General features: G+C 39.4%; 1 protein-coding gene across 4 annotated transcripts in view; it reads left to right on the top strand.

Moving 5' to 3' along the window:
* Positions 1-18,012, top strand: part of CEP85L (centrosomal protein 85 like) — a 144,499-nt gene that overhangs the window by 109,257 nt on the left and 17,230 nt on the right. For all 4 annotated transcript variants that reach the window (XM_069851777.1, XM_069851775.1, XM_069851774.1 and 1 more), the window contains exons 4-6: positions 3,012-3,133; positions 15,538-15,655; positions 17,571-17,747. In XM_069851777.1, the coding sequence (XP_069707878.1) occupies positions 3,012-3,133; positions 15,538-15,655; positions 17,571-17,747 (417 nt within the window). The remainder of the gene's footprint in view (positions 1-3,011; positions 3,134-15,537; positions 15,656-17,570; positions 17,748-18,012) is intronic.

Genomic DNA, 18,012 nt, shown 5'->3' with positions numbered 1-18,012 from the left:
AATTGGCTGAAACATGATATCAGAAACAAATATTTTAGTTGGTTTTAGCTGTTCAGAATGACAAATTGAAGCAGACAGTTACAATACAAAATAATATTTTCATAGAACCATTAAGGTTGGAAAGGACCTCTAAAATCATCTAGTCCAGCCATCAACAACACCACCATGCCTACTGAAGCACATCTCGCAGTGCTGCATCTACAGGCTTTTTTAACACCTCCAGGAATGGTGATTCTACCACTTCCCAGGGCAGCCTGTTCTAATGCTTTACCACTCTTTCGGTAAAGACATTTTTCCTAATATCCAATTTAAACCTCCCCTGGCATGACTTGATCCAATCTAAGCCTCCCCTGGCCATTTCCTCTTGTCCTATCACTTCTTGCTTGGGAGAAGAGACCAGCACCCACCTATTTTATTTGTTCTCATGTATGTATATTCAGCATGTATATACTCAATAACATTAGATATATTCCAAAGCCAAAAGCATCTTTGTCCCTCAGCTGACAAGACCTAATATACTAGACGTTGGGATTTTTTTGGAAAAAAAAAAAAAAAAGCATTCTTCAGCACTATTGTGGGAGAAGCAAAGGCAAAAAATTCATGGCACCAAGTACAGTGATAGTTCCTGACGTTGTCACTTCATACTGCATGACATGGCATGTGTGACTAAGACTTTCACTGAAATAGTTTGGTGCTAGTGCCTGCTAGTTCAACCAGTCATGTGGGTAAGTAACACAGAACAGTATGTGGCAGTCCTAAGGTATTCTGTAAGCCCCAAAGACAGCTTTGAAGTTGTCTGGTCCGAATTGAGCAACCCAGGCAAAATTAATTTTGGATTCATTGATCCTTAAAGACTCTACACATGTATTTACAGGAAGAATCATGACTTAGTCTCTTTCCTAAATTTTGTTAGATGGCTGCCCAAACTGAAAAAAGCCAAGGTGATATCACCAATTTAGGATATTTTTAATGCTAATATTGATAATTGTGCATGAAAAATGAATCAAAGCAACTGTTAAATCAATCACAAATGTTGACAAATGGGTAGTAGGTTTTAATCCACTTAGCACTCAAATCTGCCGTTCCTTGCCTCCCAGTTGAGCGTAGTGCCGTCCTAAAAATAGCTTCCTTGAACAAGCTTAGGTTTAATGCACTGATTACTAGAAATTGCAGATGTGGCAGATTTTGTTCCCACAAAACTTTCAAACCCAGAATATGCTACAGTAAGCACTGTTACGAGGCACTTTTCTAAGTGCATTAATTGAGAGAATTTTCAAATGTTTTCTGTAGGTTTTTAATGGCTTGTGAGATGTAATCGTGAATGAGCATAAGATAAGAAATTTTAACCATAGTCATGAGTCAGTGAACCATTTTAAGGGAAAATTTGATTTCAATATTTCACATTTTACTTCTCCTCAAAAACCCCCACTGTTTATCCAGGCGATATTGCCTTTTCGTTAAAGATATTGTACAATGTATTGTCCAGCAAGGATTACAGTCAGCATTCTCAGTGTGTCTTTAGCCAGAAATTGCCATCAAGTGTTTAATGTTTTTAAAGTATTAATCAACAAAACTATTGTTGATAGGGTTTTTTTTGTATCATTTGTAACTGATTTTACTATTGAAGCTATCTAGTCTATTAAGTAAAGGAAATATTCCCTGAATCAGATTACTTGAACTTGGGTCAGGTCTGTGTGATAGTCTTCAAAGAATGTAGAACTATTAAGGGTTGTAATCGTCTGTCTGGTTTTAAGTTGTGAATTAAAAGAGGGAAAATGAGTTCCTGTTCATTTTATCAACGAACAAGATAAGGATTGAACTGAATTAGACTGAATGGGAAAAAATACTTTTCCAATTTAGAGAAGAGATCTCAGCTGTGAAGAGTTGGTTCCTGACTTCAGCACATCATAGTATGGTGGTTTAGGCAATGAATTCTCTCCATTCAGTGTTATAATTACATTAAAGCTTGAACCAGAAGTGTGGACTACTTGACAGTTGTTGACTAATTTTAGTTGTTGATTATATATCTTGGGTTTAATAGAGGTCATTGTAATTTCAACTAAAATTTTAAACACTTCAGAGCAATACAAGTAGAAATATCCTAATATCTATTTAAACTTCTTTTTTAAAAAAGGCAATATTTCAATTCTTTTTTCCTTCTGCTGTCTGTCAAAACTATAAAAAGGCATCATAGTCCAGGATGCCTCCCAGATGATAAAAAGAGAGATCTTTTTTCAGGGATTAAAAAAACTGGTGGAAGATAAACTCATGGCAGCTCATGCTGGGAACCCTTGGTCAAGTTCTGACTTAAACCTTCCCCTATGTGAACTTCTGATATAAATATTTGGAAAACTGTTTTATATTCGGAGTATTAAAATTGTTTTATTAAACATCCCAATTAGCTGTTTACTTTTCTTCCAAACCATAATGTTGTTGGTTCATATTCAGTTCAACTGTCATCCATAGTTTGTTGTGAGAGACACAGCCTGGCTTTTATGAAGAAGAATGGGAAGCCTGAAACCTGTTACTTGTGAAACTTATTCTTGCAAATATCTAAGGGAGTTTCTCTATATTCTAAAGCTGCAGGTGGAAGTCAAACAAGTGAAAGAAATTGTAACCTTTATCTGCAGTTACCAGCAAGTCAAAAGCTGTCAAGCTTTCTCATTTGTAGTACTAGAAAAATAGCAGCAGTATAAGGAGTGTTTTGCGGTGTTTGTCTTAATTATGTACTTAAATTCTAAATGAGCATTTCATTTCAAAATGCGTTCAGAGCTATGAATTCTTCAGTAGAGAAATGATAAAATAAGTTTTAAATCATTGACAATGGACTGAAGCTTGTATCAAGAAACTTGTTTATAAATCCAATTGTTTTATATAAAGCACATCTGAATTAAACTGGAAAACAACTGTTAGGCTTTTGAAACTACAGACCGCTTTGTAAATGCCCTAATGTCTAGAATACAGTTTACCTTTACTGTTTTGGAGGCTAATTTGGCAATTATTTTATGCAGGTTCCGACTGGAACGTGTCGTCAAAGTTACGGAGCTACCAGCTATCAGGACCTCAGTGACTGGGAATCTGCAATGAAAATGAAAGAGGCGCTGATAAGACAGAAAGAGATTGTGATTGATTGGTGAGTAACCTGCTCTTGCTGAATTGATTAGATCAAAGGATGTAAAAGCTATGATGTAGAAACTGACTTTCAGGACAGCTGCTTAATCAGCAAAGTTGTTAGGTTCCAGTCCGGCATATGTTTATGCACAAATATGTGGGAGCTAATACTTGCTAGGAGACAAGACTGGCTGCTGGCTAAAAGTCTTTTACAGAGTAGGAAATTACTTACGGGCTTAATGTCTCTGCAGTGGGAGAGGGAGACCAACAGTCAGTTACGCTGTCAGCTTCCACAGCTTAGCTTCTTACCAGTCTGAGGGTTTGTGTCAGAGATTTTACTGCTTGTACAGGTCTTGGAAGTGACTTGCAAGATAAAAATTGGTAAACTGCATTGCCCTGATTTTCTTTCCTGTGATAAGTACAGAAATGCAATGTATTTGAAGCCAATTGATAAAATTTTGAGAAATTTACCTTTGCAGCAACATTCAGTGGTAAAATCCTATTGAAATGTTCATACAGATTATTCTGATAATAAAATAGTTAAATCCAGGGTCTGTGTCAGTAAATACATCTCTTATTAACATGTCTCTCAATCTGAAGTAGGCCTTGGCAGCAACTCATTGCTGTGAAGTTTCTAGTGTATCTGAAGTAATTTCTGGAGTTCTTGGTGTTTGGATAAGATGAAGCCTTAATGAGAAAAATGTGCTTTTGAGAAAAGGATTAAGCTTAATGAAGCATACACTTAATTAGCAGATGTCATCAGGAGCTGCAGAGTTTAGATGTAGGACATTTAAGAACGGCATTTTTATGTTTGACATAATTATCATTTGGCCTAGTCTGTGTTTTAATAATAAACTCTTGGCTCATGGCTGAAGGAGGAGTGGTTGTTCTGATCTTGAAATAGTTGTGCTCTCATATTGATACTCTGTTCCGCAGCATGAGGAGAACTGTATAAAGCAGGTGTGTGTTGATCACAGGAATGTCAGGCATCCATTATGAAGGGTTTTTTATGTTTCATCTTTCAGTGGGTCTTGATAGACAACTTGGGCACAATTTGCTTTGAGACCAGGAGAATTATGCTTGCGCAACATTTGTTCCTTCCTCTGTTCCCCTGTGCTTGGTGCTGGTGGGGCTGCACCTTGAATATTGTGTTCGGTTTTGTGCCCCTCACTACAAGGAAGTCATTTAGCTAATGGGGCGTGTCCAGAGAAGGGCAACAAAACTGGGGAAGTGTCTGAAGTACAAGTCTTATGAGGAGCGGTTGAGCAAACCGAGTCCATTTAGTCTGGAGAAAAGGAGGCTGAGGGGGAGACCCAATTACTTTCTACAACAATCTGAAAGGAGGTTGTAGTGAGGTGGATGTTGATCTCCTCTCCCAAGTAGCAAGTGATAGGATGGGAGGAAACGGCCTCAGGTTGCTCCAGGGGAAGTTTGGATTGGATGTTGAAAAAGATTTCTTCACCGAAAGAATTGTTGGGCATTGGAGTGGACTGCTTAGGGAGGTGGTTAGGTCGTAGTCCCTGGAGGTATTTGGCAGAGGTGTAGATGTGGTGCCGAGGGACATGGTTTGTTGGTGGACTTGACAGTGTTGGGTTGACAGCTAGAGTTAATGATTTTAAAGGACTTTTCCAACCTAAAAGTTTTTATGATTCTATTGCAACACAGCAAGGAATTGCAGTGGTTAAGGTGTTTGTGTGTCCTAGCAATCCAGACAGTACCTCTACTGGCATTGTAGTGACGAATGTCAGCATCAGCTTCCTCTCTTTCACATGGCATTTTTGTGTGTGCTTACCTGCAACTGAAGATTACACACAAAGTTAGCCACTGCAGCAATCGAGGCAGGGACACACCATCCTACTCTGCCAGCTCTTCTGCAGAGATGGTGATCTGCTAAGAGGATAAGCAGTTGTAATGGCAACATCCTTAACTGTTGCTTAAGTCTTCTCTCCCAGAGCCTTTTGATCAGCTGCTTAAAGGCTGTTTAAATTACAGTTTCTTTTCAGGTTTGCTGTATCAGTAGTAATGCTGTATATACTGTAATCCTACCTTTTGAGGCTCAAGTTGCCAGCAGCATTTTTAAATATGTTGCTCATGATGGCTGAGGGATGTCTTTGGTACCTCTCCTGAGCTTGTCATCCTTTACACCCTACCTGAAGACTTGTTATACAGTGGTGACTAAATAAGCAGTTCATGTTATTCTGCTTCTGGAAATGTGTTTACAGTCAAGGGTAAAGTTTCTGAAGTGACAGTTTGTAACCTAGTTGCCTGCTAACGTTACTTGATACTATCTATCTTGAAGAAAATAAAACCCTGTTATAAAACACTAGTGTTGTATTTCTTAAATATTACTAAGATTTAAGTGTGAATAATACCTTTCTTCAAGGCAGCACTAAGCAAAAATTTGATGTCCATATTACAGAATCACAGAATCACAGAATAACCAGGTTGGAAGAGACCCACCGGATCATCGAGTCCAACTGTTCCTATCAAACACTAAACCATATCCCTCAGCACCTCGTCCACCCGTGCCTTAAACCCATCCAGGGAAGGTGAATCAACCACCTCCCTGGGCAGCCTGTTCCAGTGCACAATGACCCTTTCTGTAAAGAATTTTTTCCTAACGTCCAGCCTAAACCTCCCCTGGTGGAGCTTGAGGCCATTCCCTCTTGTCCTGTCCCCTGTCACTTGGAAGAAGAGGCCAGCTCCCTCCTCTCTACAACCTCCTTTCAGGTAGTTGTAGAGAGCAATGAGGTCACCCCTCAGCCTCCTCTTCTCCAGGCTAAACAACCCCAGCTCTCTCAGCTGCTCCTCATAAGGCCTGTTCTCCAGCCCCTTCACCAGCTTTGTTGCTCTTCTCTGGACTCGCTCCAGAGCCTCAACATCCTTCTTGTGGTGAGGGGCCCAGAACTGAACACAGGATTCGAGGAGCGGTCTCACCAGTGCCGAGTACAGAGGGAGGATAACCTCCCTGGACCTGCTGGTCACGCCGTTTCTGATACAAGCCAAGATGCCATTGGCCTTCTTGGCCACCTGGGCACACTGCTGGCTCATATTCAGTCACTGTCAACCAACACACCCAGGTCTTTCTCCTCCAGGCAGCTTTCTAGACAGACTTCTCCTAGTCTGTAGCACTGCATAGGGTTGTTGTGCCCCAAGTGCAGGACCCGGCATTTGGCCTTGTTAAACCTTATGCCATTGGACTCTGCCCAGTGGTCCAGCCTGTTCAGATCCCTTTGCAGAGCTTCTCTACCCTCCAGCAGATCGACACTTCCACCCAGCTTAGTGTCGTCCACAAACTTGCTAAGGGTGCAACATGTAGGGACACAAGGACTTGCACTGACAGTCAGGATGATGTTTGGAGTAAACCTAAGTCATCCAGCTCCTGGTCTTCCTGAGCTTACTTTAAACTCCTTTTCAGAATTTGAATTTATTTGACAATAGTGACCTGAAGTAAAAATGTAAAGTTTGCTAAAGTGTGGCTAATTAGGATTCAAGATGGTGGTAGTTAAATTACAGAATTTATGCTTTTAGGAAGTAGAGAAATTCTTCTGCTGACTGAGAGATGGTAGTAGGCATTTGCTTGGAAGGCCCTTTATTTGGTTCTCATGAAGTTTTAAAAGGTGTTATCTCCATAAGTCGTGTCTCATGCTGAATTTACAAACTGGTAACTGGAGGATACCAGCAAGATACGTTCAGTCCTGGGAAGGCAGAAGCCTGGGAGAGACGGGTTAACCTCCTGCTGTCTGGAAGCCAGAGAGGCGGGACAACAGCTGGTGTTCTACTCCTGACCCAGCTGTGTGCTACTGACAAGGAACAGCTGGATGAAAAGCAGCACACCCTTCTCTTGCCCTTGTCACCAGCCTCCCTTTCAGCCACAGGGTCATAACCCAGTTTTTTTTAAGGTTGAACCCTCTCCTGTTAGGAATTGCACTGGGACCCCACTAAACCAGGACATGGAGGAGTTGAACATCACTTCGCACCGCACTCCTTGTTCTGTGCGATAGTGCAAATCTGTTGATAAGTAGGAAATGGAGGCTCTGCACAGGGCAGTATCCTTAAGCTGTTCTACCTTTATCTTGTTGAAAAAGGGAGGACAGACTGGAGAAGGAAAGAGAAACCTCCTGCCTCCTTCCCTTCTTTCCACACAAAGATTAAAAGACAACAAAAATGCAGCCCTTCCCAAATAGATCATTAAATTCCCTTGTTTTGCTAACAGTTTGGAATAGTTGGAAGCAAGTTTCAACTAGTCCTTAGAAACAATGCTTACACTGTAAATAATCAAACTTAGATACTTTGCATCAGTGGAATTCAAAGCTGTGAATAGATTTTTTAAAAACCTGATCAGCCACATGCACCTGTGACTAAAACAAGTGGCTTGATTTTTATTCTGTACACTGTTATGAACAGCAGGTTTAGTGATAGATTAGTTTAAAATTGATTTGATTTGTGTTGTCTGTTCAGCATAGCAAATGCATATTTTTAAGTATAAATGCACACAGTAGCATAAGTGGTTGAGGTTAAAAGTCATTTTGGTTTGCTTTTAAAAACACTCTAGGGATTCCTGCCATTTTAATAAATTAGAGCCTGAAAATGGGTTTTACGTCTGCTTTTGAAAAATGGGGTGGAGACTGTACTTTTAGGAAGCGAAAATGTGGTTTTAGGAAGGGAGCCTGTGTGTGTGTGCATAGGATCGTGATGTCACTTTTTAAAGGTGTGTGTCATGTTTTCTCTACTTAAAATCTGTTGGTACATGCTGTCAATAGGACTTAAAGATTTTGTCTGTAAGAGGAAATCTGCTGCTGTAAGTTATTACTAGAATGTCTTGTCACCTGCTTTACAAAATAATAGGATGATATCATTGCCTTACTTATCTGGCATTTCAGTCTGTAACACTACGTCATATTTAACACCAGAGGGAGCCAACAGCGTTTGTATTATTTTAGAAAATTACAGCATCACATTTTAATTCTTTGTGTTGCTCCTCTGTTCAGTACATTCACAGGACTTGAAATTACAGTGTTTGGTACCATTGCAAAGGTCTCTTGAGACTGGCCAGCCACTGTAGATGTCTCTAGTGTGCTCCTGGCACTGTTTGTTTGGCAGGGACTGCATATGGGGGGTATGTGAATAAATACTAAATACCTGAACATATGACATCAGCTGCTGAGAATAACAGTGTACATGTAGTGTTCTCTTCCAGACAGCTTACGGGCATTTGAACAGCTTTTTAAGGAAAAGTAGATAGGGAAATATAATTTTAGTGAATAGCTGTCATTCCTCAGGGCTTAATAACATTTGCATTCTTAAAACTGTTGCTAAATCATTAGCTTTCCATCTCGAGCTGAATTATGCTTAGATGTTTCCATTGGGACAATAGAATGAGATTTTCTTTGTGTTGTGTCAAATTGTCCTGACTCCACTAGCTGACATAACTGTAGGTGCTCTAATAGTGCTCATGTTACTGCCAGTGTAAAGCTGTAATTCTCCTGCTTTGGGATGGTCTTTTAAGATCCGCAGCATTAGGGTATCCACTTGAGTGATAATTTGATGTCATTTTCAAGGGAGCCTTGAAGCTTTACACCAGCCAGGGTCCAAGCGTATGCACATATGACTGGGAGTCCTGTACAGGGGGCAAGGCTGTGAGGAACCTCCTCAGAGTGTCTTGCTGTGTAAAATATTCTTTCCTTGCAATAACAGCTTGAAAAATATGCATTTATCTCTTCCTGGCATCACCAATTACCCAGGTAACTTGTGGTTGAGGCTTTTGTATCTAGGACTGATAAACTTTTGGAAAGATTTTGTAACAAAGTAATTATTTTAGCAGTTCTCAAAGTTCACCTTTTCAAAAGTGAATACTAGTCCTATCGAAGAAATGGAATTAAACATTAGTTTTAAAATAATAACCCAAATCTTAACAATGGTGAGAAAGTGTAGGGCTAGAAAGGTCCTATCTAACCTCTCAGCCGTGCTCAAGCTGTAGTGGTGTCATTTCTGGTAGAGTTCTATGCTATTGCTGTCTGCAATAGTAGATATTCTCATGCCTTTCTGGGTTGGAGAATTTGGTGATTAATTATTTGAAACATTAGAAAACTTTTCTAAATATGACCTAGTCTTTCTTCCTAGGTCATGTTTTCTGGACCTCTGGTAGCTTTTGTTAGCTGATACCTTTCCAGTGGATTAGTACATCTTCCCTGAAGTGTCCAAACTGGCCAGTCAAGGCCGCCTCCTGGGAGAGTGTTCATCTGTATCACTTGTGAAGTGGTTTTCTTGCAGTACAGCATTGTGTAGTCTTGGTCAGCTGCAGTCCTAGATCATTTTCTGTGGAACTAGTGCCAAGCCATTTTCTATTTTGTAGATTTAAATATTTTTAGGAAGTTCTCGTATTTGACAGAGCTGAGAACAGCACGGTTGCTCTGTCAAGAGACTGCAGAAGTCAAAAACCTGCTACCATGGGAGAGAGGGTGCAGTCCTTTCTCTGAACAGACAGCTGTGTCCCTGTCCCACTCATGCCTCACACTCATTTCACTCAGTAGCCCAGGGCATCTGAGAGCACAGTTGCTGACTGTGCTCTTGTCTGCCTTGCTTCAGCACCAGCTTACCTCCTGTTGGTCAGGCTAGCATTTCAAACTTCTCTGCAATTTAGAAAAATAATTTAATCCAGAACAGAGATCACTTCTTGACCCCCAGAGGTAGTGTTCGCATCTTCTCTTCAAGATAAGTTTTCCTCTGATGGGTGGAAAGGCAGTATTCACTTTGAACTGCAGGCTCTTAATTTCACAAAAAAACCCTAACCTTTATTGCATCGGAAATTTTAGGTCATCTGCTCTCATTAGTTTTACTGTTGTTTGAGTTCTTGGCATTATCTTCCAAATTACAGAAAATGCATTTGCATTGTTTTTAGGACTTTGTTTACTGCTGATCTCTTTCCTATCACTACTCTGCACATTTAGACTTGGATTCCCAAGAAATCATGCCTTTAAAACAAAGGGATATAAAAAGTAGTATACAGCTTCTTAAGCATCAAAACAAATCAGCGTGACTCCAACTGCAGTGTGTGGAGGATGAATTATATTTGTAGTATAGAAGGATCCATATTCTTTTTTATTTTTCTGAGGAAATCTGGTGAACTCTTTCTTGTTATCTCATAACTTTTGAAGGTAAACATCAATTGTTATTTGATTTATTATGAATTTACTAGTGTCCCTTCTGTGGTAGAAGCAGCTCTGTTCTAGAGCCCCTGAAGACACTGGATCTTTATCTTGACTTGTGGTGTAGGACTTGGTGCAAATCTAAGTCTCTAAAAAGTGGAGGGCAGGAAGTGCTTCTCTGGCAGGTATGGGTTTCTAAAGGCTCTTTCATGTTGGAGCAAGTAAGGGTAAATCTGGTATGTAGAGAACAGATGACTTGGTCACAAGTTGAGGAAAATGTGTTTTATTTCCAGACAGATACATATATGTGTCTGTGTAAGCGTGTGTCCGTGGTTCATTTGTCCTGTGTGATTATGAGAAAATGATATCAGTTTCAGTTATTTTACTAATGTTTTTGAGATGTACACAGATGAAATTTCTGTTTAAGCACTTTATTTATTATTAATTCTGCCCCTGGAAAGAGTCCAGGCTTGTGCTTGTTGAGTTGAATGCTGCTGTCCCGCGTCCTTTGTGCTGACTTGAGCTTTCAAAGGCAATTGTTTGAGCTAAAGGACAGAACAACTAATGAATCAATTTTGAGTTCTGCCTTCCCTTTCCTTGTGTCTTCCCCCCCCACCCCCTTTCATTCTTACAGATTAACTTTCTTTTTGCCCATTTGAATGGATCCAGTTAGTGTCGGGTAAGGACAATTACTAAATGCCATAAAAACAGTTGGACAGAATCAATATCTTAAGCAGCCTCCTCTTTAGTGCCAGTGATTTGTCTAAGAATAATAATTGGTAATTCCAGGAAAGGTGAGAGAATGGTATGATCTGGCATGACAGGTTTTAACTTTTCCTTCCTTGCAAAGTATCACTGATCTACAGTAGTGAAACATGGCTGAAGCCATCAGGTTTGATTTACAGTAATAAAGAATGCTGGAGGAACTGGAAGAAAAGGGAACAAAATGGCCTTAAGTTGCACCAGGGGAGGTTTAGGTTGGACCTTAGGAAAGTTTTCTTCACTGAAAGAGTTATCTGGCACTAGAAGAGGCTGCCTAGGGAGGTAGTTGAGTCACCATCCCTGGAAATACTTGAAAGATGGGCAGATGAGGTCTTTTCCAACCTAGTGATTCCATGATTCTATGAAAAAATGTGTTGTATGCAAGACCTGGATGTAATCCCAAGTCACTACTTTGTGAAAATAGTAGGGTTTTCTTTAAGTAATCTGCCATGCGTGTAAATAACTACTGTGGGATTACAACAAATGAGCTGATTATAGGAGAACATAGCCACCACTTGAGTTGTTGGATAACCTGTCACTTCAGCTGAAATTAAATTATTATTATTATTAAATATATAAATTATGGCTGGAGGTTCAATAAATGGGATGAAAAAGGCATAGTCCAGGTTATCAGTGAAATTTTTAAAAGAAAAATAATAATAATGAAAATAGAAGAAGCAGGTTCCTCTTGAGAAAAAAAGCCTTAAAATCATTGTATCTGAAGAAAAATACAAGGCAATGTCCTCAGTGTCTTCATTGCAGAACTCTCTTATGGATAATTGCAATGATCATCTGTGTACCAGAGAATCTTCCCTTAGTTCAAAAGGAGTTTCAAGTCTATTTTTGTCAGTTTGCTTCTGCACTGCTACACCACCCCCACACCTGGAGTCAAAATTACACCTTCAGGAACAGCTGTAAAGATTTGTGCCAGAAGTGTTTGTGCAGTGTTATTAGTGTCACAGTTGTATTCATCAGTTGGATAGAATAAAGTTTATGCACCTTTTAATGACCTTTTCTTCTGAAATATAAAGAATGCTTTTAAGTGTCCCTCCTAAAAGGATGTTTTTCATTCTTGTCTTACGGCTTTTTTTTAAAGAAAGAAGAAAAAACCCCAAGACTTTAGAGCACTGTACTGCTTCCTTTTCCGTTCCCCTTAAATCTAAGCGTAGGGGGAAGGGACGTTGTCAACAGACTCTTGAAGTGAAATAGAGTATTTTTCCTTTGGATAAAGGAGCTGACTGAAACTATGTGAGAAGTCCTGTGACAGTCACATAATATGCCAATAACTCTTCCTTTGCCATCCACATAGAATTGTAACTCTCACTCATGGTAAAAATCCAGGCATTTGTGAAGGAGAGTAGTTCTGTGGTACCTAGGTACAGCACTTTCATTGAACCTTGCTGTGTGAGCTGTGTTCCGACTTCTGTAAATGTGAGTCTCAAGGGTGTGCTCCTGTCACGTTGCCCCATGCCTTGAGCTCAGGCCACAACCTGCACCCACACGTACACAGGTGGCTTCTGGAATCATGAAGGGTTGAGGAGTTCTGTGTCTGGAGACTTCAGCCCTGTGTAAGTTTGAAATTCCTGTGCTGAAAATTACAGGAAAAGGAGTCGTCAGAGTGATGCGTTGCAGCTGCATAACTCTAGCAAGTGTGGCCAAAACTCAAAAACTAAATTACTTTAATCTTTTTTTAAAAAACATCCTAAACCATTGCGGACACTCGAAGATGTCAGCAGCTGATCAGAGAAAGGGAAGAGTGAAGGAGAGTTTGCCAACATTGATCCTCGCTGTTACAGAATCTCGAGTTTGCTCTAGTCTGGCCTCTGCGAGTGTGGAGGATGCACATGGGGTTAGAAACCTTACTGCTGATACAAGGCAAGAGTAGCGTTGCTGCCTAGAAGGTAAAATCCCTCTGTTTGAGGGTTATTTATATTTGGTTTGGGCCTTCCCAGAGTAGTAATGACCATGTATCTGAGCAGAACTTTGAAAGTACCTAAATGCTGAAGGTTGTTTTGTTTTTCTTCAAAATACTGGGATGATTGATAGGTGATAGGAAGGCTTCTTGGGGACAGCATTCCCACTGCAATATGCGAGCTGTGTTTGTGAGTGTTTGAACTTTTCTACACTTCCTTTAAATAAAGCTCACAGCCTGTGGTTATGCAGTGGATTAATAGTAACAGCTGTGGGCTAACAGAGGATTAAAAGTGTCTTAGCATATGAGAACATCAGTGATAAAATGCCTGTCGAATGAAGTCTCCAAAGACTTATAGGATTGTATGTAAATAGTAAATATGTTTCTATGGTGCTTATCTTCCAGCCTGCTTGTGACTGCTGGGCTGTTTTCAGAATTTTTCTTTCTGTGTGCCATGAGGTTAATGGTATTTTCAGAGAGGTGGTTATGCGAAGAAGTTGTATGGGATCTATACAGACTCAGAACATTTTTATGGTGTGTTTTGTTGGCAAGGTTTTGTAACAGCGAAGAGTTTCATGCTTTGCAGAGTGAAAAGAAGCAAGCTAGTTATACTTCGTGCTAGCGCAGCTCTGTTTCATCACAGATTAATTTGTTTCACCTTTTTCCTGCAGGGATTTGATAGGGTAGGGAAAGGATAGTGAAAGAAAATGGTAGTAATGTAGTTCAGACTGCATTAGAAGTTCAAAAATATTTTAAAACATTTACTGCAGTGTTTGTTCAGGCTGTTGAAATCCTGCCTGTGAAGGAAGGCACTTCCAAGGTACAGTCAGCCAGAAACAGAAAATCACGTAGTGCCTTCAGGGGATAAGTGACAAATGGATACGTAATTTTAAAATGCATGAGGCAGAGATATTTTGATAGATCTGTCCAGTAAGTAATAAAGTGATAAAAAAACAAACTCTTGTCATAGGTTAAGACAACTTCCACTAAACTTTGGTACTGGTGACCAAGCATGCACAGAAGTCATCATGGCTTTATCTTTTCTCGTAAGGTTATACAAGCTGTTGAGCTCATGTAAGGTCTGTTACAAGTTAAGAGCATCATGTCTTCTGCAGTGTGTATAGTTTAGAAGCTTAACTTCCAATATAATCACTTTTTTAAAATAATAACTGCCCCTTGTAAACCTAATGATTGGGATATAATTGGCTGATGACTAGCTAGGAGAACGTACATGGTTAAAGCATTCCTTTTAGTTGGACTTTAGTGTCTTATTTTTCCTCTGAAAATTTGCAGTTGTCATCTTTTCAACTAATACGTTTCTTTTATTAGTTTATAGATTGTATAATATATGTTTTGTATACTCATGGTAACATTTCAGAAATGCTTTTCCAAAACACAACCCTCCCCAAATTTAAAAAGAAAAAACCAACTTTGATCTTCCTGTGTACTTTTAAAGGATTTGCTTTTACCATGCATGCACAGGCAGATCTTCTCCCTTGAAGTTAACATGTATTTACCATTTATCTCTTTTTAAGATTGGTTTTAGTTTTAGGTTTTCCAGAAAAGCTAATCATACCGCATGCTTAGAAGTGAAGCTTTGAGAAACAGTGTTATGCTTCCATGCAAGTATGTCGTAGTATAAAAAATGAAGGAAAAATGGAAATTAAAGGAGTGCACAAAACTGCCTTTAAGTTTATTGAGGAGGTTGCTATATGTTTCTGATGGGTGCTCAGTTCTGGAGTCAGTTACCCTGGAGCCCGTCACTTCATAGAGAGTAGAGCACAGGGCTGTGATCTGAGGCTCAGGCTGAGACCTGGACTATTTGCAGTGCAGTCATGGTTGTTCAAATGCAGTAATGATATAAACAGTGATATAATTTGTGATATAATTAAATAGTGATATAACAGTAGTAATGTTTCGGCTGTACACTGGCCAAGCACTTGGCATAAGAGTATAATTCTGGTTTAGTACACAAAGTGGTATTTTACCCTAAGGATAGGGTACATCTTATGTAAAGCAGTTGACTGAGAAAATCTTAAGCAAAAGAAAATAAAGACCTTACAGGAAAGCTGTGCTGACTATATTAATATAATGACTTTTTCTATTCCCCTTGATCTGTAAGTCCCTTCAACCTGTGTTAAAAGTCATGTCTGGCAAAGGAGGAGGGACCAAGCTAGAGAAGCCCAAGTAAAATGAAGATGCAAGTTCGGTTTCGTTCTGCTTTTTGTATACTTTTTCCTGCTTATACTTCTGGCGTTAGGAACAAATGACAACAGAAGTCTCCCTCAGCCCCCCTCCCACCCAACTGATAGAGTTTTCAAATAGTATTTCTGTAAGATTTGCTTATTATTGCAAATTGCACACAGATCCTTTGCAATATGCTTCAGTGAAAGTGGCAGCTGTAGTTTAATAGCTCATACCCTGATGAAATTACAGTTCTATTGGTAAGCTAGACTAGTTGCAGTCTGGTTGCAATGGGGAAAAGCCCACAGCTAATGTAGATCCAGAATAGTTACAGTATTCTTCAGTGTAAGTCTCAAGTTCTAAGTTTGTTAGATCTCTGTTCCATTCCCTTTCTTTTCAAATAAATTCTGTGTATTACAGGCAAAAGCAGCAAATCAGTGATTTACATCAGAAGATAAGGGAGAATGAATTGAGAGCTCAACATGCAAGAATGAGCCATCTTGTGAACTGCGAAGAACCTTACATGACTAATTTGCAGGTAGGATTGATGGGTTTTTTTAGCAAGACTTGCTGTTGCCCAGTAACTGATGCGTGAAAGTGTATTTGCAATTTACTGCAGGCCAAACCAGAGCTTTTTGGTTATTGGTGGTTCTTTAATAGTATAGATGTGAATTGCATAGAGGAGAATACCCTCCAAGTGTTGTAGTTTACCTTTTATTTGCAGAATTCTAAATTATGCACATACTGGTTTTGAAATTTGATGAAAATGGGATAAGAATGAGGGGCTGTGACACTGTAAAAACAAGCATTTGACAGTGTGCATGTATCACAGTTACACAGTGAGATAAAGTAGTTTGACAAGAGAGTATCTGGAAACAACTGATGGAAGGTTTTCTGAAGAGGAGAGGGAGGTACTACCCGAAGGAGTAGTTAGATGGTATCAACCAAATAGATGGAAGAGGTGTGAGAAGGCAAACAGGCTGGTTGAATACCTTTGCACAAGACACCTGAAGAGGAAATGGATTGATACTCCTAGGGAACCCTTAGCCTGAAAGGGAATGTGTGGTGGCATTTTGGGCATATCTGTCCTAATTTTATCTAATCAGCACAACTATCAGGAAATGAGTGGGTAAGGTAAATAGGCTAACCAGAAAGTGCAGATCAGTTTGAGAACTGTGCCTGCTGCCCTGTCATAGCACACACATTTCATCTCCAGACTCAGTATATCTAAGAGGCAATTCAGAAAGACAACATTAAAGACAGATATGCAGAGAAATGGCTTTTCTGTCCCCCTTTTGTTAGCTTATCTTTTTCTGTCACAAACACTGCACCAGAATTTCAACTAGTTTACTTCAGTATGACAGTAATTATGTCCTTGGAATAACGCAGCTGTGCATCAGGTGAGAATCTGGTTTGTGTGAGACAGGAGACAAATTCAAGTGCAGCCTTGGTGTGAAGTTAGATGTTCAGGAACTTTCTCAGGCATCTAGGATTGTGGCTTTTGGTGCTTCTGGAAGTTCTTTTATAAAGTACTTTAAAATGCAGTCTAGATAAGATTTTTTTGGGGGAAAAAAAAATTATTGCAGAAATCAAAATTTTAGTGTACGCACTTTAGAATACTATAATACACTCAAATAAAGCAGCAGATGCATTCATCTTTCACAATTTAAAGAGTTTAAGGAGCTTATAATGTATTAGGATTTCTGCTTTATATGCCTTCTATAAAATAAACTTACAAATGCAAATATCCTTTAATGGAGTTTTTAATCTCTTTTAATACTTTGCTGAAGGGATGTTACTGGTTAAAAATACTGTCTGTATATGCTGATTTCCATTCTGTCTGTCTGTGGGCAGTGGGGTTAGAAAGGTAATATTGAACTGCAGGAAATGGAAGGGGAGAAGGGGTTTGGTATCCAGAATAGAAGGTAGGAGGCCTGCCTTCTGATTGCAGCTGTAGTCTTAGGTTTCTCCCTGCACCTTTCTGGGCCTAGGGTGTGATAGCTCTAAGGTTTGACTCGTACTAAAGTTCTGTTTTAGAAGGATCTCGAGATAAGAGCATCTCTTACTTTAATATATTCCCAGCCATTTTATAAAGTGGTTTTCCTCCTTGGGAATAGTATGATAATCCAGTGGCAGGGATTTGTTTTGAAAACACCTTTTTCTGGATTTTCAGACGTTTCTTTTGAAAGAAAAGTCACACCTTTTCCATAAATCCGAGGGAAAAATGGCTCCACAATGTTCATTTGCATGTGTTATGAATATAAACATGCCCAGCTTCTTTATTATTTTGCTTCATATTCCTGAAACACATGCTGTTACCACATATTTTGATGTTTGAAGAGTTGAACCCCCCCACCCTTCTTGATAGTGGAACAAAATGAAGAAGTGTTTTCTGCTGTGCGGTGGTGTGTTTGTGCATTCATTTGTATGATTATTTTATTTCTTTTTGTAAGCAACCACGGTATGAGAGCACACCACTGCAACCTCATGTTTCAGAAAGATCAACATCCCACAATGAAGAGCTTGAGCGAAAGTTTGCTGCAGCTGAGAATAGGGAATTACAACTCAATGAACTTATAAAACAGATTTCAAACAAATCTATTGAAGAGAAAAAGAAGATGGAGGAGAAAGTAAGTATCTTTTCATGTTCCTAATTTCCTTTTGACACTGTTCTAGTAGCGTATGTTTTGTTTGCTAGAAAGCAACTTAGTACGTGGGTTGCTGAGCTATTTTCAGAAGGCAGCTAAACTGTCTGTGATAGAGAAATTGATAGTGATTGTAGATGTTGGCAATGGATAAGGCTGAACTTGTAGTGGATACATACTAAAAAGCTATACTAGATGAAATGGCAGTCACGATGACTGCTTTAACCAGATACCAGTTAAACTTGCTTTG

The sequence above is a fragment of the Phaenicophaeus curvirostris genome, chromosome 2 (assembly GCF_032191515.1).
Source record: "Phaenicophaeus curvirostris isolate KB17595 chromosome 2, BPBGC_Pcur_1.0, whole genome shotgun sequence".
NCBI lineage: Eukaryota > Metazoa > Chordata > Aves > Cuculiformes > Cuculidae > Phaenicophaeus > Phaenicophaeus curvirostris.
The sequence above is the reverse complement of the archived record's forward strand: the minus strand, read 5'-3'. Positions and strand labels throughout refer to the sequence as shown.